Source organism: Besnoitia besnoiti, chromosome III (assembly GCF_002563875.1).
Source record: "Besnoitia besnoiti strain Bb-Ger1 chromosome III, whole genome shotgun sequence".
In the NCBI taxonomy this organism is placed as follows: Eukaryota; Apicomplexa; class Conoidasida; order Eucoccidiorida; family Sarcocystidae; genus Besnoitia; species Besnoitia besnoiti.
In genome coordinates, this window is record NC_042358.1 from 3,440,471 (window position 1) to 3,456,192 (window position 15,722).

Sequence of the window (15,722 nt, forward strand, 5' to 3'; positions counted from 1 at the left end):
CAGAGGCATTTAGTTAAGTCCTTTCAGCGGCAAATTTCCTTGGGGTTGACGCGAGTGCGATGCACCCTCAGCGTTCGCTTTCTGCCCATTCTTAAAGAAGCATGTCATGCTGTAGCAACAGTACAGTGAACGTGAAGCTGCTAGCGAAGTGTCAAACCAGTGTAGTGCGCACCCACGAGATGAGAACTGTAGCGTTCCAGGGTATCGATATTTTTGACGGCCGCCGCGTGAAGCATACTCGTTTTTGCTGCAGACGCCAGGGGGCCTCAGAATGGAAACTAAGATTGTGGCTGGGAATTGTGAGATGGAACGCGAGATGGGAGTGTCGCACACCGCTTCGTTGCATCCGTCGTGTGCGGCACAAGCGGAGACATTCTCTATAGAGGACGACGAGATGCGCGCTACACAACGTCGACAGAGCGGCGTCCTTCTTGCGCGCAGCGTGGGAAGGCATGGTTTAAGTGCCTCCTCCCCTCAGCCAGATGTGAGTGTGCAGTTCTTTCTGTGCGCCGCCGACGGAGAGATACAACAGGGTCGCGAAGCCCTTCGTACCGAACGCGTAAAGCTGAGCAACGAAGTTTCGCATCACTACATGTCTGCTCCACCCAAGGAGACAGATCGACTGGAAAAGCTGACTGTACTCACCAGTCACTCTCGGCGCACTTGAGGGTTGCCTATGTACTTCAGGCAGGACTTGATTTCGCTCCACGTTGAGTTGACTAATATCGTCACGAAGCAGGCCCGCAACACAACGTCGGCTCACACTAGCCAACTTCGCGCGATTCATACAAAAAGCACCGAGGCACAACGAAAACAGCAGAATAGTGCGCCGCGCGTGGCATCAACGGGAAGCCTACGCGGCGGTGGAGGACCCTGATGGCGCCAGGGCAGTCTCACGAATCTTGAGACGCTCATCACATGCGCAGTTCCTCGTAGAAATCCTTCCCACATAACGCTTCATTTTCGAGTTCCTCACCTAGACGCAGGTTGTTAAGATCCAGTTAGACGCGCAAGATGGCAGGACGGCTGTGCCCAGGGAGAAAAAAACCATGAGCCGACAAACGGCTCGATGAGACGACACGCGAAGGCCGTGGCTCCGCGAAAAGGCAAAGAACGCACATGCCCACGGTGAAGACAGCCAATCGTTGGAATGTGCGCTTGTCTTTGTCCGAGCTGTCGCTTTTTCCGACATTGGTTTCAAGACGTCGGCTGGAATAGCAGGCGTGCTCGAGGTGTCTCCGTCTCCGCTCTTTAGGTCATTTCTCATGTCCCCTAGCTGTCTCTGCCTCGCCCGAGGCGACGGCAGAAACTTGGCATGCTAACCTCTGCGACACTTGTTGGCGTCCGTCTAGATAGCATAGTGTGTCTGTATTTGACTTTGATGACTTCAGAACAAATCTCCAGGGGTAGTTTTTTCCTCGTTTCTGCGGCCGCGCGGCAGCACGCTGTGCGCGGCCTGGGTCGCCTTCGCGGGTTCGTGCTCCAACGAGTCCTGCGCGAAGAACTTCACGCTCCATTGCGTCCTCGTTGCCGTCGCCCTAGCTTTCCAAGGAGCTGTTGCTTCCTAATTCTCTTCTTCGGCACCGGTATTCTTCCTTCTTCCGCGTCAGTCGCGGAGGCTATTCGTGTCGCCCTGAGGCATCACCGCGCCGCCCTCGTCTGTCGTCGCCGCCCTGAGGTTCGTGTCGTCGTCCTTTGCTGTCCCTCCCGCGTCTCTCTCGCTCTCCCTTTTCCTCGAATTCCTCCCACGAATCCTCCGCGTATCGAGCCCTTTTTCACACATTACCTGAGAGCGGTGCCAGACTCCGTGTGTGTCATTTCTGACTTTCTGTCTACGTCCGGATTCTACACACTCGACTTCAACGTCTGCGCTTGGAGGGCGGCCGTAAACGAGGCGCAGCAGGCCCTCTTCCCGAGCCCGCGTCTCAATTTTCCCTTCCATGAAGAAGGGAAGGCTAGGGTAGATGACTCGAGCTTCTTCCTTCCTTCCGTCTCCTTGTCTGCCCTCTTCTGCTTGTGCTTCGCGGCCTTTCCCCTTTCGTTCCGCTTCAGTGCTGCCCCCGACATGTCGAGTTCGCGCTTCTGTGCTCTGGATTTCCACCCCTGCGTTCCTTCGCTTCTCCTTGACTTCCAGCTCGTCTGCGGCGCGCCATGACGGTGGACGAAGGCGTCGCAGAGGTGGCGGGGGGGTATAGTTGGGTCACGCGGCATGTGATGCTCTCGCCTCCTCTGCTGCCTCTCTACAATCGATCTCTGGAAGCGCGCGTGGGTAAGCAACACGGTCTTTATGAACCGTCCCGCGGATCGATAAAATCACTTTTTTGTGTCGATTCCTGTCTCTCTGCGTAGGATTTCGGCGGTCTCACACCACGCACACGTAAATTGGAGGCTAGCGTGTCCCTGAATGGCTGCCTGATGTCATGCCTTTGTTTCCTGCGGATCCCGCTTCGCCTCACCGTATTTTATCGCAGTTTTCCTCTCTTCTGCATCATCCGGATCCCATGCGCCTCTCGCCGGCTTCCTGTCGTGTTCGCTCAGCCGCAGGGGGGCTGTATCCTGTCGTCCTCGACGGAGTGCAGACGCTCCTGAATCTGCGCAGCGCACCTTCACTTCTCTACGCACGCGTTCCTGCGGGGAGCGAAGCGGCGTCTGGGCGCTTTTCTCCGCTGCTGTGGCGGTGCTCCTTTCGACTCTTTGCCCTCCTCGGACTCGGCGCTCTCGAGTTCGCCTTCTTCCTCGCAGACTGCGCGTCTCCGCAGAGCCCCTGCAGGTCGGCGCTCTTCCCGGGGTCTTCGCCTCCGCAGAGAAACGAAGCAGAAAGCACTCACGGGCCGCTTGGGCTAGACGCGAGGCGAGCACGAGATGAGGATACCCCCAGCGCCTCGCAAGCGCCACAGCAGGCGCCAGACTCCCGCGCGTTTGGCCTCAAGTGTGAAGAGCTGTGGGCGACAGCGCTCGTGTTTGCGTGCGTCTTCGGCTTCGCGGAAGTTCCACTCAGTAGCGGAGAGGGCGGCGGAGACTGCGTGGGAGGCGATGCCTGCGAGTTGCCGTCGCCTGCCTCAACGCAGCAGAACGAGCAGCGAGCCGCCAAGGAAGGAGTCCAGGTGTGGCACGCGAGCGCAGCGGCAACCCGCTCGGGAAGCCGCTGCGCGAGCGACAGCCATGCAGCGAGTGGAAACCTGTTTGGGGAGCCGCAGGCAACTGCTGTAGAGGACCTTCTCGACAGGTTGCGACGGCAGCCTCTGCCGCCAGAGCGGGTAAGTGAGCCAGTTGAGAAGGAGAAATCCCTCGAGCGCCCCGAGAAACCAGGCCGAGGAGAAATGTCTGAGACCGCATGCAGGCCACACAAGGAAGCGCCAGTGGCGTCATGTGACTCGCCGCGTCTTTCCGTCCCTCGTCGACGCGGATCTCGGTTTTCCTTCTCTGCGCAGACGAAACGCTTCGCGTCACCTTTAGTGCCAAGACTCGTCTTCGGTTGCCGTGCTTCATCTGCTTCCTCGATGTGTCCTGTGCGCCTCTTTCCGCCTCCCTGTGCTGCACGTCTGGTTCTGCTGCTGCCGGTTTTTTTCGCCGATTTCTCCGCAGGCCTGCCTCCGCCGAGTGGATCTGCTGCTGGCCTTGAAAAAGAGCGCTGCGGCCCTCGAGGCGGTGCACGGCATCTCGTTTCCTTCCTTTCTTCTCTGCGTTCGCCTCATCTCCGCTCGCTTCGCTCAACCTCGTCTTCAGTGCGCGCAGGCTCACACCCAGAGTGAGTGCCAACAACTGCCCCGGTGCATGTATGATGTATGAATGTGTGTGTGTTTGACTGGCTACATAAGTGCGTTTATTTACGTGTGCAACCGCATACCTGGGACACTACGCTTATAAGGCATGCATTCCTTTTTTTTTGGGGGGGGGGGCGCATTGACGAACTGAACTGTGGGGTTCTTTCGTGTGTCGAGGACCGCCTGTGTGTGAGCGGCTTTCGCTGTGTTGCCTTTCTGTCCGCAGCTGCTGCGCTCGAGCCTCTCCTTCGCGCCTTCAACCACTTCATCCAGAATCCGGGCGAGCGGCGGGACGGGCGCGTCCCTGAGTCCGCTGCGGCCTCTGCGCCTGCTTCACTCTCCGCTCCGTCTGAGCCGCCGCCGTCAGCCGCCTCATCCTCCCCCCTGCCGAGCTCGCAGCCCACACCCTCGCTGCGGCGTCCGCTCAGAGTGTTTGCCTTGCGGCCGACGCTGATGGCGGTCTGCGTGGCTCCTTTTGTGGAGGAGCTGAGTGCGTCTCGCCTGTGGCACAGTGAACCCAAGAAGCTTCTTATCGTCCGGACGGCGCGAAATGAGTGAGACGTTCGAGCAACCTGCCCGCACGCTGAGCGCCGCACTCCACTGCGGGGGGTTTCGCTGGACACGCTAGCGAGGGAGGCACGCTGGAGGAAGCGCCGAAGCTCTTTTCTGCTCTGACCCGTCGCGAGGGAGACGGGGACGATCCTGGCGTAGCCGTTTGAAGGCCTCCGTGAAGCTTCTTGTCATCTTCCTCGACGCACTTGTGAAAAAATGCGCCCAGTCCCACTTGACGTCTTTGCCTTTTCTCAGGATGTTTCTCCACCTCTCCGAGTCTGCGCGTTCGCCGTCGCTTCCTCCGCTCTGCAATCCGCCCATTCTGTACGAACACCTCGTATGCGACGGTGAGGAAGAGGATAAAAACGACCCATTTTAAACGGAAACAGTCGCGCGCCAGGAGGGAGAATTCGCGCACCCGCTGGGTGTCACAGCGTGCATTTTCGGTGGTTTGTCTCGCCTTGACGTTGAACCAAGACCGACGCCGAGTCGGGTTCGAGCGCATGCAGCGCCTCTGCGTCTCGCAGCCCATGCGCACAGACACTCGTCACTGCATGTTTGGAAGACTGCATCGTTTGCCTGGGTCTGTCAAAAATATGTAAATGCGCATGACGCCCATCCACGCAGTATATAGATGGCCACGCGCATACACGTGTATATATATATTTACATATGTACGCGTGCATCGCGTGCATGAACACGGAAATCTGGAAAATCGGAAACTGCACCTGCATGGGCGTATTGCCTTTTCCACGAGGCAGTAGTGACAAGGCCGGTGCCTGCGGTGCGTGGGACTTCCAACCCGCGATGTTTCGTATGCCTGTCGGTGTGCTCTCGCTCCCTTGCCGCTCGTCCGCAGCGCGATTTCCATTTTATTCAGTTCGGCTCCTCGTCAGACTCTCCCTTTCTGCGCGCGCGGAAGTCTTCTCCGTCACCGACCTCGACGCCTTCCTCCCCGATCGGGCCTGCGAGTCGCCGGGGTCGCTCACGAGCTGCGATCGGAGCCCTGGCGAGAGCGCAGATCACGTTTGTGCGAGCGAACCGCACGTTCAGGACGCGCACGCCAAAAGGGAGGAAGGAGTGAGACTCCAAGAAGAGGGGACACACACGGAGGACTGCGCCGGTCGAGAGACGGCCGCAGAGGCGAATGCGCGCGGCGGACCGCAAGACAGCGACAGAATAAGAAGACCGAGAGGAGACGGCGGGGGCCGCGACGCCGAGGCTCGACAGCTTGAGGCAAAATGCGAACGTAGAGAGGAAGGGGGCTTTCTAGCAGACGACGAAACCGGTGAACAGTGCGAAAGAGAGGTTGTATCGCGACTTATCAAGGCGCTCACGCAACAATGGGACGCCGACTTCGTTCGAGCCCTCAAAGCCACTCACGAGGCGGGGAAAAAAGACAACACCGTCACCTTCATGTGTGCGTGCTGCATGCGCCATCGCTCCTCTTCTTCCTCCGGAAGTTCCTCTACAGGCTCTCGCTCCAGCTGCTGTGCGTCGGCTCCTTCTCACGCAGAGTGCGGCGCCGCGCAGACCGACGCGCGTCCCGCCCTTGAGAGGACAGTCGCGAGGCGAGAAGCAATCGCACCGCAAGGCGAAACGGCGCCCACGAGGCCTCTGGTCAGGCCGCTGCAGTCCGCTGGGAAGGGCAAGGAAACTCCTACAGAATGCAGATGTTGCCGGCGAAGATATGAAGTGTATCCAAGCGACGGCGGCGACTTGCTCCGGACTTCTTCTGCGTCTTCTCTCGCTTCTTCTTCCGCTTGCAGTGGCCTCGCTTCGCAGCGTGTGTCGCCTGCCGGCCGGCTGTTTGCCTGCTGTTGCTGCTGCGGGTCGTGGCCCCCCCCCTCGAGAGCTTATGCTGCATGTGATTTTTCGAATTCCGAAGGGCAGCCTCACGAGCCGCCCGATCCTCCGTGCCGCCCCGCCGCGGCGCATCCTTCTTCTTTGACAGAGCTCGACGAAGAGCAGAGGCGAGGCAGGGCTGGCGCGCATGCAGAGGGCCGCCTGGCGCCTCGACAGCGCATGCCGTGGCTGACGGGAGGGATGAAAGTCGAACTCAAAACAGCCTTTCTGCCTGGTCGCCAGGGGGCCTCGCCCCAGGCGGCAGGCATCTCGTTTGTTCGTCTGGCGCGCGAAAACGCGCCTCGCCTCCGTGGAGTCCTGCTCCGCGCGGCTGTTCAGTGTTTCCTCGGCGGCACGGAGCTTCTGAAACTCGCCCGAAAGAGAGACGTTGCTCTCGAGGTTCGCCTCGGGCAGCCCAGGGGCGCCTCGGCGGAGCGACTGCCGGAGACTACACGAGCAGGCGAGGAAGGAGACGGCGAGGCGAGACACGACAGCAGACAGCGCCAGCACACAGGAAGACGTGCGCAGGCAGATGCCGGCAGGCGAGACGACAGACGTCGACGAGCGGGACGAGAAAGAGGCGCACAGGGCCCGAATCCAAGAGATGAACGCGAGGAGAAAGGCAGCAAGGTCAAGGTGCCCATCGTCGACGCATCCCCGTGGACGGCCGCGAGGCCGCAGCTGGCAGACCTCGTCGGCACCCAGTAGGCCTTCTACAACCACAGACAGCCTCCCTGGACTCACCGATGGGGCGTCGCGGGACTGGGTATTTCTGACACTTTTTTCTGATTTTGTTGTGGTTCGAAGCTCAACTTGGGTCCGACAGCGCCGCTGACTTGCAGCTTCTGCGTTTTCTGTTGTCTCGTTTTCGCGCCGTAGCCTCCTCTCTGCTCGCCGTAGCGTTGCGACCTTCAGGAAGTGTGGACGGCTGTCAGTCCTCTACTTGAATTCGAAATGAAATCGCTGCTTTTTTTTCCGCTACCTTCTGAATGTTTTCACGCAGCTTCAAATTTCGCGTGTGCCGCTTTCCCAACGCTCTCCTCCTGCAGCTTCACTCGAAGGAACTTGCGCGACATTCTGTCTGCGTTCATTGCGTTCCTCGACCACCGCGTCCCGCCCTCCGGCGAACTTTACTCACTAGTCTTCTCGCCCGAGGGGCACGTTAGCGACTTCAAGGTGAGAGACGCGTAAATACCATGAAACGCTAAATGCGTCAGCCCGGACTCAGCCCGTTCCTCCAGCGGACTCTAGCACACGGGAGTGTTTTCTGCCCTCGCAAGGTGCCGGTGTATAGCTCATGTGGGGGGTGCACGATTTTTATGATAGGCTTCCGCTGTACTCCACAACTCGTGTTGACTCTGCTGGCGCCGCCGTTTGGCTCTAATAGACGAAAGCGACTGCCAAAAGGGGGTTCCACGAGTGACACGATTCGCGTCTTTCTTTGTGTTTCTTTCATTCGATTTGCAGAAAGAGATGGACCCAACTCTAGCCTCCTTTCTACCTTCCTGGGCGACACCTAGCTGAGAGATCTCAAGACGCTTGCGGCACTGCGGGAGATAACATCAAGGCTGTCGAAAGCAAGCAGGCGTATCTTCCTCAGTCAGGCTCTAACTTCTCGCAAAGACAGTTTTTGCTCTCGGGCTGTCGCATAGTTCCAGAAAATAGAGGCGCAAAACGAGCGGCGCACGCACCACTCACTTGAATACCTGCGAATACTTGAGAATCATGTGAGCTTGCCTCGATACCATCAAATGTATATATATATATATATATATATATATATATATATATATATATATATATATATGTGCATGCTGATGCATGTAGAACCCTAGCAGGTTTTCCTAATGTATGCGGCAAGCGGGGTAGCCCCAGAGCCGTGCGTATAGACGTACAGGTGAATCAGGCCTACTGGTGTGTCGGTGAGACCCTTCACATTCTGAGGCCTTTCTGTCCAAGAATTGCTCGAAAGGCGCACGCCTGTTTTTTGTTGCGTGGGGAAGACAAAGAAGTGGCGCGTTCGGCGCGCGCGCATTTGAGATGCGCGCGGCGCGTTTTTGCCATCAGCCATGAATATGAGAAGGGTCAGGATGCCAGCGGTCTCACCACGACAATCGAGATTTCCCTTTTGAGACGCAGCGTCTCTCCCTCTTGAAAGCAAACAAGCGTTACGACGAAAAAAACCTCATATAGCAAGGTAGCACACAACGCGACAGCGGAGACCGCAGCAAAGCTCAGGCGTCCGCACAGCATGGGCATCGAGGCTTCGACCCACGCACTGAACAGCCAAGCGGAACGCGATTAAATTACCGCTTCTCTGCAAGGGGAAATCCTCAACACATCTGCACCATTCCAAGCGTGTCGTGCTGACGGATTAACTCTCCACACCAGCCGACGATGAGAAAGCGTACAGACGGCTTTCCCTTCGCGGAGAGTGCAGCCCCAGTACACACAATGGAGGTCAAAGCAACATACGTACGAATTTTAGCCGGATAAATTTTCGTTTGGGAGCCGCCCTGCTTTCTCCGAACATCACTTCACATACGGATACGCCGTTACGTCCCTACCAAATACACAGTTTTAGAGCGTCTCGCTGGCAATACACTTTACCTCAACTCGTATGCCGACACGCCAATGGAACGTAAACACGCGTGCGCATGCACGAAGCTTGAGGACAACGATGACGCAGAAGCACCTGATTGGTAAAGAGATGAGCCGTCTTCCGGGGTTCTACTTTTGTTGGAGATCGCCCCGCGGCACAGCTCGTCCTACTCCGAACCTGCTCGCTTTCCGCTGAAGACTGGAACACTCAACCGACGGCTGCTAGGTGGTGAACCGCCTGCATCGCTTCGCTTTCCGGCGATGCACTGAGCTTGCCGGGCTCTTTTTTCTTTCCGTGGAGCTTCGCGTCTTTGCCTTTCAGCGCAAGGTAGCTGTGATGACTCTGCGCGAGCTCTGCCGCCTGCCGCTTGACCGTCGACATGAGCGTCGCCAGGTCGGCCTGCGTCGCCGCGACGCCGAGCTTCAAGCGAAGTAGCAGCGTTTCAGCCTTGGCTTTCCGCATTCTCTGCAGCTCCGTGAGGCCGTCACGCACATCGTAGTCCTCATCTGTTTCAAGTCGTCTGTCTCGCTCCCCCGCTCTCACCATAGCCTCATTGCGACCGGCAGGTTCGCTCTCCGGCGCAGGCCTCGTGAGCAGGGTGCGCGACGAAGGCAGCGCGGCCTTCCCGAAGGCCCTCTGAATGATTTCTTCCCTCGTCAACTCGCGCGTTTCTCCAAGTCCTCCGGTTTTCCGCTTCTCGTCCGCCTCTTTCCCTCCGTGCTCCTGCGCGTCCTTTGTGCTTCGTCTCTCCTCGCCGAAGAGCGTCGCGGGCACGGAGCGGACGCGGTCGTCCTCAATCGCAGTCTTCTCGGCGGCGCGCGGCGAGAGCAGCAGACGCCGGCGCATCGTCCACTCTTCGCCCTTCCTCTCCTTGGCTTCGGCGCGGCTCTCTGCGCCACACACAGAGTCGAGCGTGTTGACCCGAAGGCGAGTCTCCCCGAGGATCTCCGTCGGTAGGTCGGGGACCAGGCGCGGCAGGCGTTCCTTGGCGTCCTTGTAGGAGCTCAAGTAGGCGGAAGAAATGAATCTGCCGCCCTCGTTCATCGCCTTGTCGTCCGGTCCAACGAGCCATTCGGTCTTCACTTTCACCCGCTCGGCCTCTGCGTGAAACAGCGGTGACCGCAGCCGCGGCCGGGAGAGGCGCGGGTCGACATTGGAGAGACTGACGCTCCGATCGAGGACAGGGTCGTGGAACAGGTCTTCGAGATCTTGAGACTGCCGCTCAATCCGATCCAACAAGTTCCGCCTCAGGCGCCGTCGCAGAACTTCAGACGGCGTCTCTTCTTCCTGCTCCTGCTCTCTCTGCGGCCCCCGCCGCGCGAGCAGCCTCCTGTGCCCGCCCGGCGCGTCTTTCTTACTGGTATCCACCTCGCTCCTAGCTTTGGATTTCTTCTTTCCGCCGCCCTCAACTCCGACAACAGCGGACTGCGTCTCGTGTGCGTCCTCTCCGCGGCTGCTGACGACTGACGCAGTCTCTCTCCGCGCCTCCACGGAGGGGACCGTTAGCGCCAGCGTGCGCCGGCCGCCGACGACCGACCCCGACGGCTGCCGTTCGTCTTTCCGCCTCACCGGAGGGACTGTGGCGCCCAGGTTCTTGGGCGAGAGCTGCCACGACGGCGGCTGACCACTCGCCGTGGAGAGCGCTGCTGCAGCCGCGGAGGGAGAAGGGGCTAGCGCTGAAGGCGTCCTGCGAGCTTCGCAGGGCTTCTTCGCCTTAGCTGTTGCAGCCTGCGCCTCAACCAGCTCCCTCTGCAGCGTCGTCAGTCTCTCCAGCTGGCCCTGCGCCTCCTCCGCCAACGACGCGATACACGCCTCTTGTTCCAGCACTCTCTCTCGTTCTTGCTTCAGCTTAGCTTCGTTAGTCTGCAAGTGCAGCTGCAAATCCTTCTTCTCTGCCTGGAAGGCACGCTTCACCTCGCTCTCCTCTGCCTGCTGTGCGTTGAGCGCGGCCTCCAGGCGCTCAATGCGCTGCTCACGCTCGGGAAGAATCGTCTGAAAACAAGCACGGGACGTTTCAGGCAAACAAGAGGGGAACGTCGACCACATAGAAGGCATTAGCCAGCCCGCAAATTCACTCCATCAACCTTTCCATTATAAGAAGAATCCCAGGAACCAACAGGAACGTGGTGCGGCCCCCGGCATGCAAGCACTCCACCCAATGCTACGGCGCGCAAGCACTCCACCCAATGCTACGGCGCGCCTAGCCAAGACAAGAACGCCTTTCGAATTGGTGGAAAAAAAAGCAGAGGTGGGACGCTAACTGATTGCTACGAGATGCGTGAGCCACGGAGTGAAAAAGAGTGTCAAAAACGTGAAGTCCCTGTACACTCAAACCACCGCCACATGAGTTAGACAAGCGAGATGGAACAAACTTATCGGGACCCGCCACTGCGACGCGAGGTCTGAAGGATGAGCAAGCTAAATGACGAGTCCATGAGGGACGTCGCCAGCACAGACACTCTCTATTACCGGGGCTGCGGGAGGCATCTCGCAGTTAATCGTACCTGTAGAGTCACAAGTTCTTGCCTCATTTTCGCCAGAGTAGCGGCAAGCTCCGCCGCCTGTCCAACAGCCGCCAACACACACAATATGTCATTTGGTTTGTGGCCTGCGGCATTCCTGCTCAGATAGATTCTACGAATGCGTTCGGTAAACACAAGAGGAATACGTATGCATGCGAACGGAGTTCAAGTTCACCCAGGCCCTTTTGCGAGTATCCGAATGTGTGTGGGACGCAAGCGGAGCGGCGCGGGGGGACACTACGCGCGTCAGCGAGGTCGCGATCACACCCGCGCTACTCTCCCGCACGCAGAATGTTGGTGTCTGACAAGAGAAGAAATCTCGCTAGCCAAATTCGCTTTCAGACGCGCACTGAGGCTGCAGCAGCAAACGTCCACTCAGTCTCACCTCAGACGCTTTGTTCTGCAGTTCCTGGTCTTTCACGGCGAGCTGAGCCCTTGTCTGCACACGACGTCCCACACCCGCAGGAACACACACCGCACTATAAGGCTCCCCAGAAACTCCCGCGTGCCGCAGCTGTACCCAGCAAAGGCCGCTCACGCGCGCCCTCCCCCCTCCCCATCCGTCCCCTTCACTCCGTAAGGTTGGCGTCCGGTTCTTCTGAAGAATCGAAGCTCGACCTTCAGACACACTCAGTGGGGTCTGTTTGGAGCCAGCCTGAGTGAGCTGAGCCGAAGCGTCTCAGGCCTCGACGTGTGACAAGAGGCTCATCACAGCAGGCGTGGTCTACACATCAGCGGAGAGGTGACTGAACGGCGTGGAAGAGCGTGCCGATACAAAGGGTCGCAGACATGGCGCCGTTCCCGCTTCTTCCAGGCGGTCGGCGACCATGAAGCAACAGACAGGAGTCAGCGGAGAGCTGCCGCGCAGACGGCCGACGAGCCCTGACTGCGCTCGAGGTGCCTACGCGAGGCCTGCGTGCCCCCGCACCCGTGAGTGCGCGCGCTCTGTAGTCTCTGCAAACTGGCGCGAATCGATGACAACGTAGCCACTTCACCGCAGCCACGCCACCGGAGAGGATCTGCGATTCCAGGTGGCTGTCTGACCTGCGCTTCGAGTGAATCCCGAATCTGCGACAGCACCCCAATCTGCTCCCGCTGCGCCGCCACTTGTTCTCTCAACTCGGCTAGGATGGGGACAATCAGCTCCATCTGGAAAGATCGCAGGCCGAGCCGCACCAGCATGAAGGACAGGCAACAAAGCCGCTGACACACGGTGTCCCTCCCTCTGAATCTGAACCAGACGCCCGCGCGCCAGGCGCCTAAAAAGCGACTCCCTAGAGAGCTGCAGCGCGGCTCTGTTCCTCTGGAGCTGCGCGCCGCTGCCTTACTGTACGTTCTATGCTCCCCGGTCGCTTCACGAGCTCACTGCACTGCTTGCCGTCGCGCTGACCTCGCGATACCCGACTTTCCGCCCCCGAATTCTTTACCTGGCGGCACAGATCTCTTCGCTGCGTGTAAAGCTTCAGCAGCTCGCCCTCGGTCACATGGACCGGGTCTCCAAAGACCCTCGAGCCTTCGTCGCACACGGTTTGAAGCAAGACACCGCCGCAGAGCCCGGGCGACGTTTGCGATGAATTGCGCCGGCTGCGCTGAGCTGAAGCGGCTGATTGCATGTCGCCTTCCGTCTCCCGCAGCACAACGAGCGCCTCCTGAGTGCGCCTGCTGGCCTCTTCGTCTGTGCGCCCCTCGCCCGCCGCGAACGAGGCTCTCCTGCTCCTGCTCGACACCTCCGCCACGCAGGGCGACGCGACGCAGCACCCGCGCGAAGAAGGCTCCAGTCTGCGTCCAGACTGGCGGGAGCAGAAATAAGAGGGAGACGGACGCGACGCAGTGCGCGCCGAGAGGCACGCGAGGGCCTCTCTCTCTCTTCTCGCCGAACAACACTCCTGCTCGTTGAGGCTCCTGCGCTGTTCCCCGACAGAGGAGACGACCGTGTCGGGGCTGGGGCTGGCGCCTGGACTTCCAGGCGTCACGCCATCCGCCTGCTCGACCCCTTCAACCCCACTGCCCTCGTCGCGCGCCCTCGAACCCGTCCAGCTGTGCCGCGAGCGCGGCTTCTGCTCCATCCCGGGCGCGATCGCCTGCGCCCAACGAGGCTGAGTGTCTTCTGCAGCCTTCCTGCCCTGCGCAAAGACGTGCGAGACGAAGTGCGCCCGGCGCCGGCTGCTCGCCGAGAGAGTGAAGTCTTCGAGAGGCCGCGGAAAGAACGCCGACAGAAGGTAGTACCTTTCTTTGTCGTCCTCCAGCCCTTCGCGCCTGCCAGCAGCCGGACCAATCCACCGGGAAAGCGCCGCAGCGAGCTGTCGGTCTCGCGCCCTGCGCTGTTCTTCAGCCATCCTAACGTGAGAAGGCGACAGTACAGACACGCGGCCTCTTCCCAACGAGCGACCGCGGCGCGTCTTCAGTTTCCTTTCTCTCGCGAGAGCTGTGCGTGCATTGCTGTCCGCTGCGCACTGGTCAGGCTGGAACAGCGAGGCCGACGACAACTGCGGTAGCGCGTAAAACCAATCCGAGGCCGACTGACGAGACGCCGGCGGTGCCGATTCGCCGCGGGCTCGCGTGAAGGCTGGAAAGAGCTGTTCTCTTGCCGACAACGTGCTCGGCAAAGCTCGGGGCGAGAAGCGCACTAGCGGGTTGGAGGCGTTGGATTCGCCTGCGACGCCGGAGACGCCGCCGGCGAGCTTCTGCGAGCGCGCCGTCTTCAGAATCCCTCTTCCTCTCTCTGCGCGCGTTTGCCGTTCTTCGCTCTGCTCTCCCGTGCTCCCCGCCGCCGACCTTGACCCCTGGGAACTCGAGAGGGGAGCGTGTCGGAGTCCCAGAACGGCGTACGCCGCTGCTGCATCTCTGCATGAGTCTCTGCGCGCTCCCGGCCGCGCCCAGATGCTGCGCGTCTCTCTGGCAACAGAACACGATCTTTGGAGCGGACGAAGCGCCCCGAGCTGCACACAGTGCGAAGAAGTGAGGTAGGACTGCGCGGGCACCGACCGCCGATGCGCCAGAGGAAGAAACCGATACGGCGACACCATCTCGAGTTTGCTGTCTGAGGAGATATCCCGGAACCGAGCCGACGACAAGCTGTCATCGCAGATGTAAATTTGTCTTCTCGAGGATGGCGGCACTGCTGCACAGATGGATGCATTCGCCAGAGGCCGCCGCAAAGGCCTCCATTCCTCTTGCTCATCCTCTACACGTTCAAGGGAGGAAAGACGGAGACTCGTTGCGTCCGCAGCATGACTCTGCCTCCGAGCTTCCGGACGCTGAGACTCTGCAGCTCGGTCCGCCCTTCTTCTCTCTGCAGCGCGCTCCTTTCTGCTCCGCTTTCCTGCCCTCCGTCCATCTCCTTTCTCGCCGCCCGTTGTGTCCGCGACTTGCGCTTCCTCCCTCAGTTTGCACGCCTCTATGGTGTCGCTGGTTTGCTTTTCAGCAGACACCGCGGGGTCACCTTCGGGGCATGCAGCAGCTTCACCTTCTCCCTGTTTGTCTTCCGCATCCTGCATCAGCGCCACCACGCCGCCCTTCTGTGCCCAGGAGTGCCTGAGTTTGAAAAGCGGCAGGCTAGGAATAAACGCGCCACTGCACACTACCCCGTTCCTTGACGCTGCCGCGGGTTGCGCGGCTGCATCCATGTTGCCCAGAGACGAGAAACCACCCTCTCAGAACAACCTCCTCGGCGCCGCCTCCTCTGCCTCTGGGGCTGAACAAACCGCAGTGGGCCTCGAACAGCTCCGGGCCTGTCCCCCCTTAAGAGCTCTGCGGAGACGCTCCCGCGGCGGAGGCGAAGACCGCCGAAAAGGACGATGTGAGACGCAGAAGGACCGAATTTTCGTTCGCCGTTTTGATGCCCTTCCCTGTCTTCTTCTTCCCCTTTTCCGCGTGCAGCTGCCGCTGCCTCACCCTGAATTTGCGGTGTTTCCTAATCTCTGTTCCTTCCTTTCGACTCGCCTAGGCTTAGAGAGCGACCCGCCCCGCGCAAGGCTCCGCAGGAGGACTCCTGAGGAAGGATAGGAGAAGGCCAGCGAGCCACAGAATGTTCACAGGGCGCTGAGTCGCCTGCTGGCTGAGGAGGCGCAGTCAGAAACAGTGCGATCGCCCGACAGATGGAAACGCCCTTCCCGGGATAAGTTGCATAACGAAATGAAGTAGAGCTCGCTGTTACCTAGAGCCACGCGAAACAGCTGAGAGGCGCTGGAAGATATGCAGTCACTCGATGTGCACCAACTACAGAGAGACAAACAGTGGCGCGCAAATAGAAACGGATGCAGTTATATATCAGAAAGGACTGACACGATACGACAAAAGGTTTGCAGAACGCCACCGGGCACCGTTCCACCTGAGAAGAAGACACACTGGACGAAAACAGCCCTTCCGGTAATCAACTGAGTATACAAGAGCCTGCGGGAGTGTACACACTTGAGTCAATCCTTCGATCGACGCGCA

General features: G+C 59.6%; 2 protein-coding genes across 2 annotated transcripts; one reads left to right on the plus strand and one right to left on the minus strand.

Moving 5' to 3' along the window:
• Positions 1 to 2,420: 2,420 nt before the first annotated feature.
• Positions 2,421 to 7,685, plus strand: BESB_047690 (uncharacterized protein; the record flags this gene model as incomplete). The annotated part of the gene is made up of 7 exons (XM_029363220.1): positions 2,421 to 3,257; positions 3,586 to 3,748; positions 3,991 to 4,318; positions 4,572 to 4,663; positions 5,176 to 6,865; positions 7,211 to 7,337; positions 7,629 to 7,685. 7 exons carry the CDS (start codon positions 2,421 to 2,423, stop codon positions 7,683 to 7,685), a joined length of 3,294 nt encoding a protein of 1,097 aa, XP_029220586.1.
• Positions 7,686 to 8,970: 1,285 nt separating this feature from the next.
• On the minus strand, positions 8,971 to 14,911 carry BESB_047700 (uncharacterized protein; the record flags this gene model as incomplete). The annotated part of the gene is made up of 5 exons (XM_029363221.1): positions 8,971 to 10,755; positions 11,268 to 11,324; positions 11,671 to 11,724; positions 12,330 to 12,434; positions 12,614 to 14,911. The coding sequence occupies 5 exons, from the start codon at positions 14,909 to 14,911 to the stop codon at positions 8,971 to 8,973; spliced, it is 4,299 nt and encodes a 1,432-aa protein (XP_029220587.1).
• Between the last annotated feature and the right edge of the window lie 811 nt (positions 14,912 to 15,722).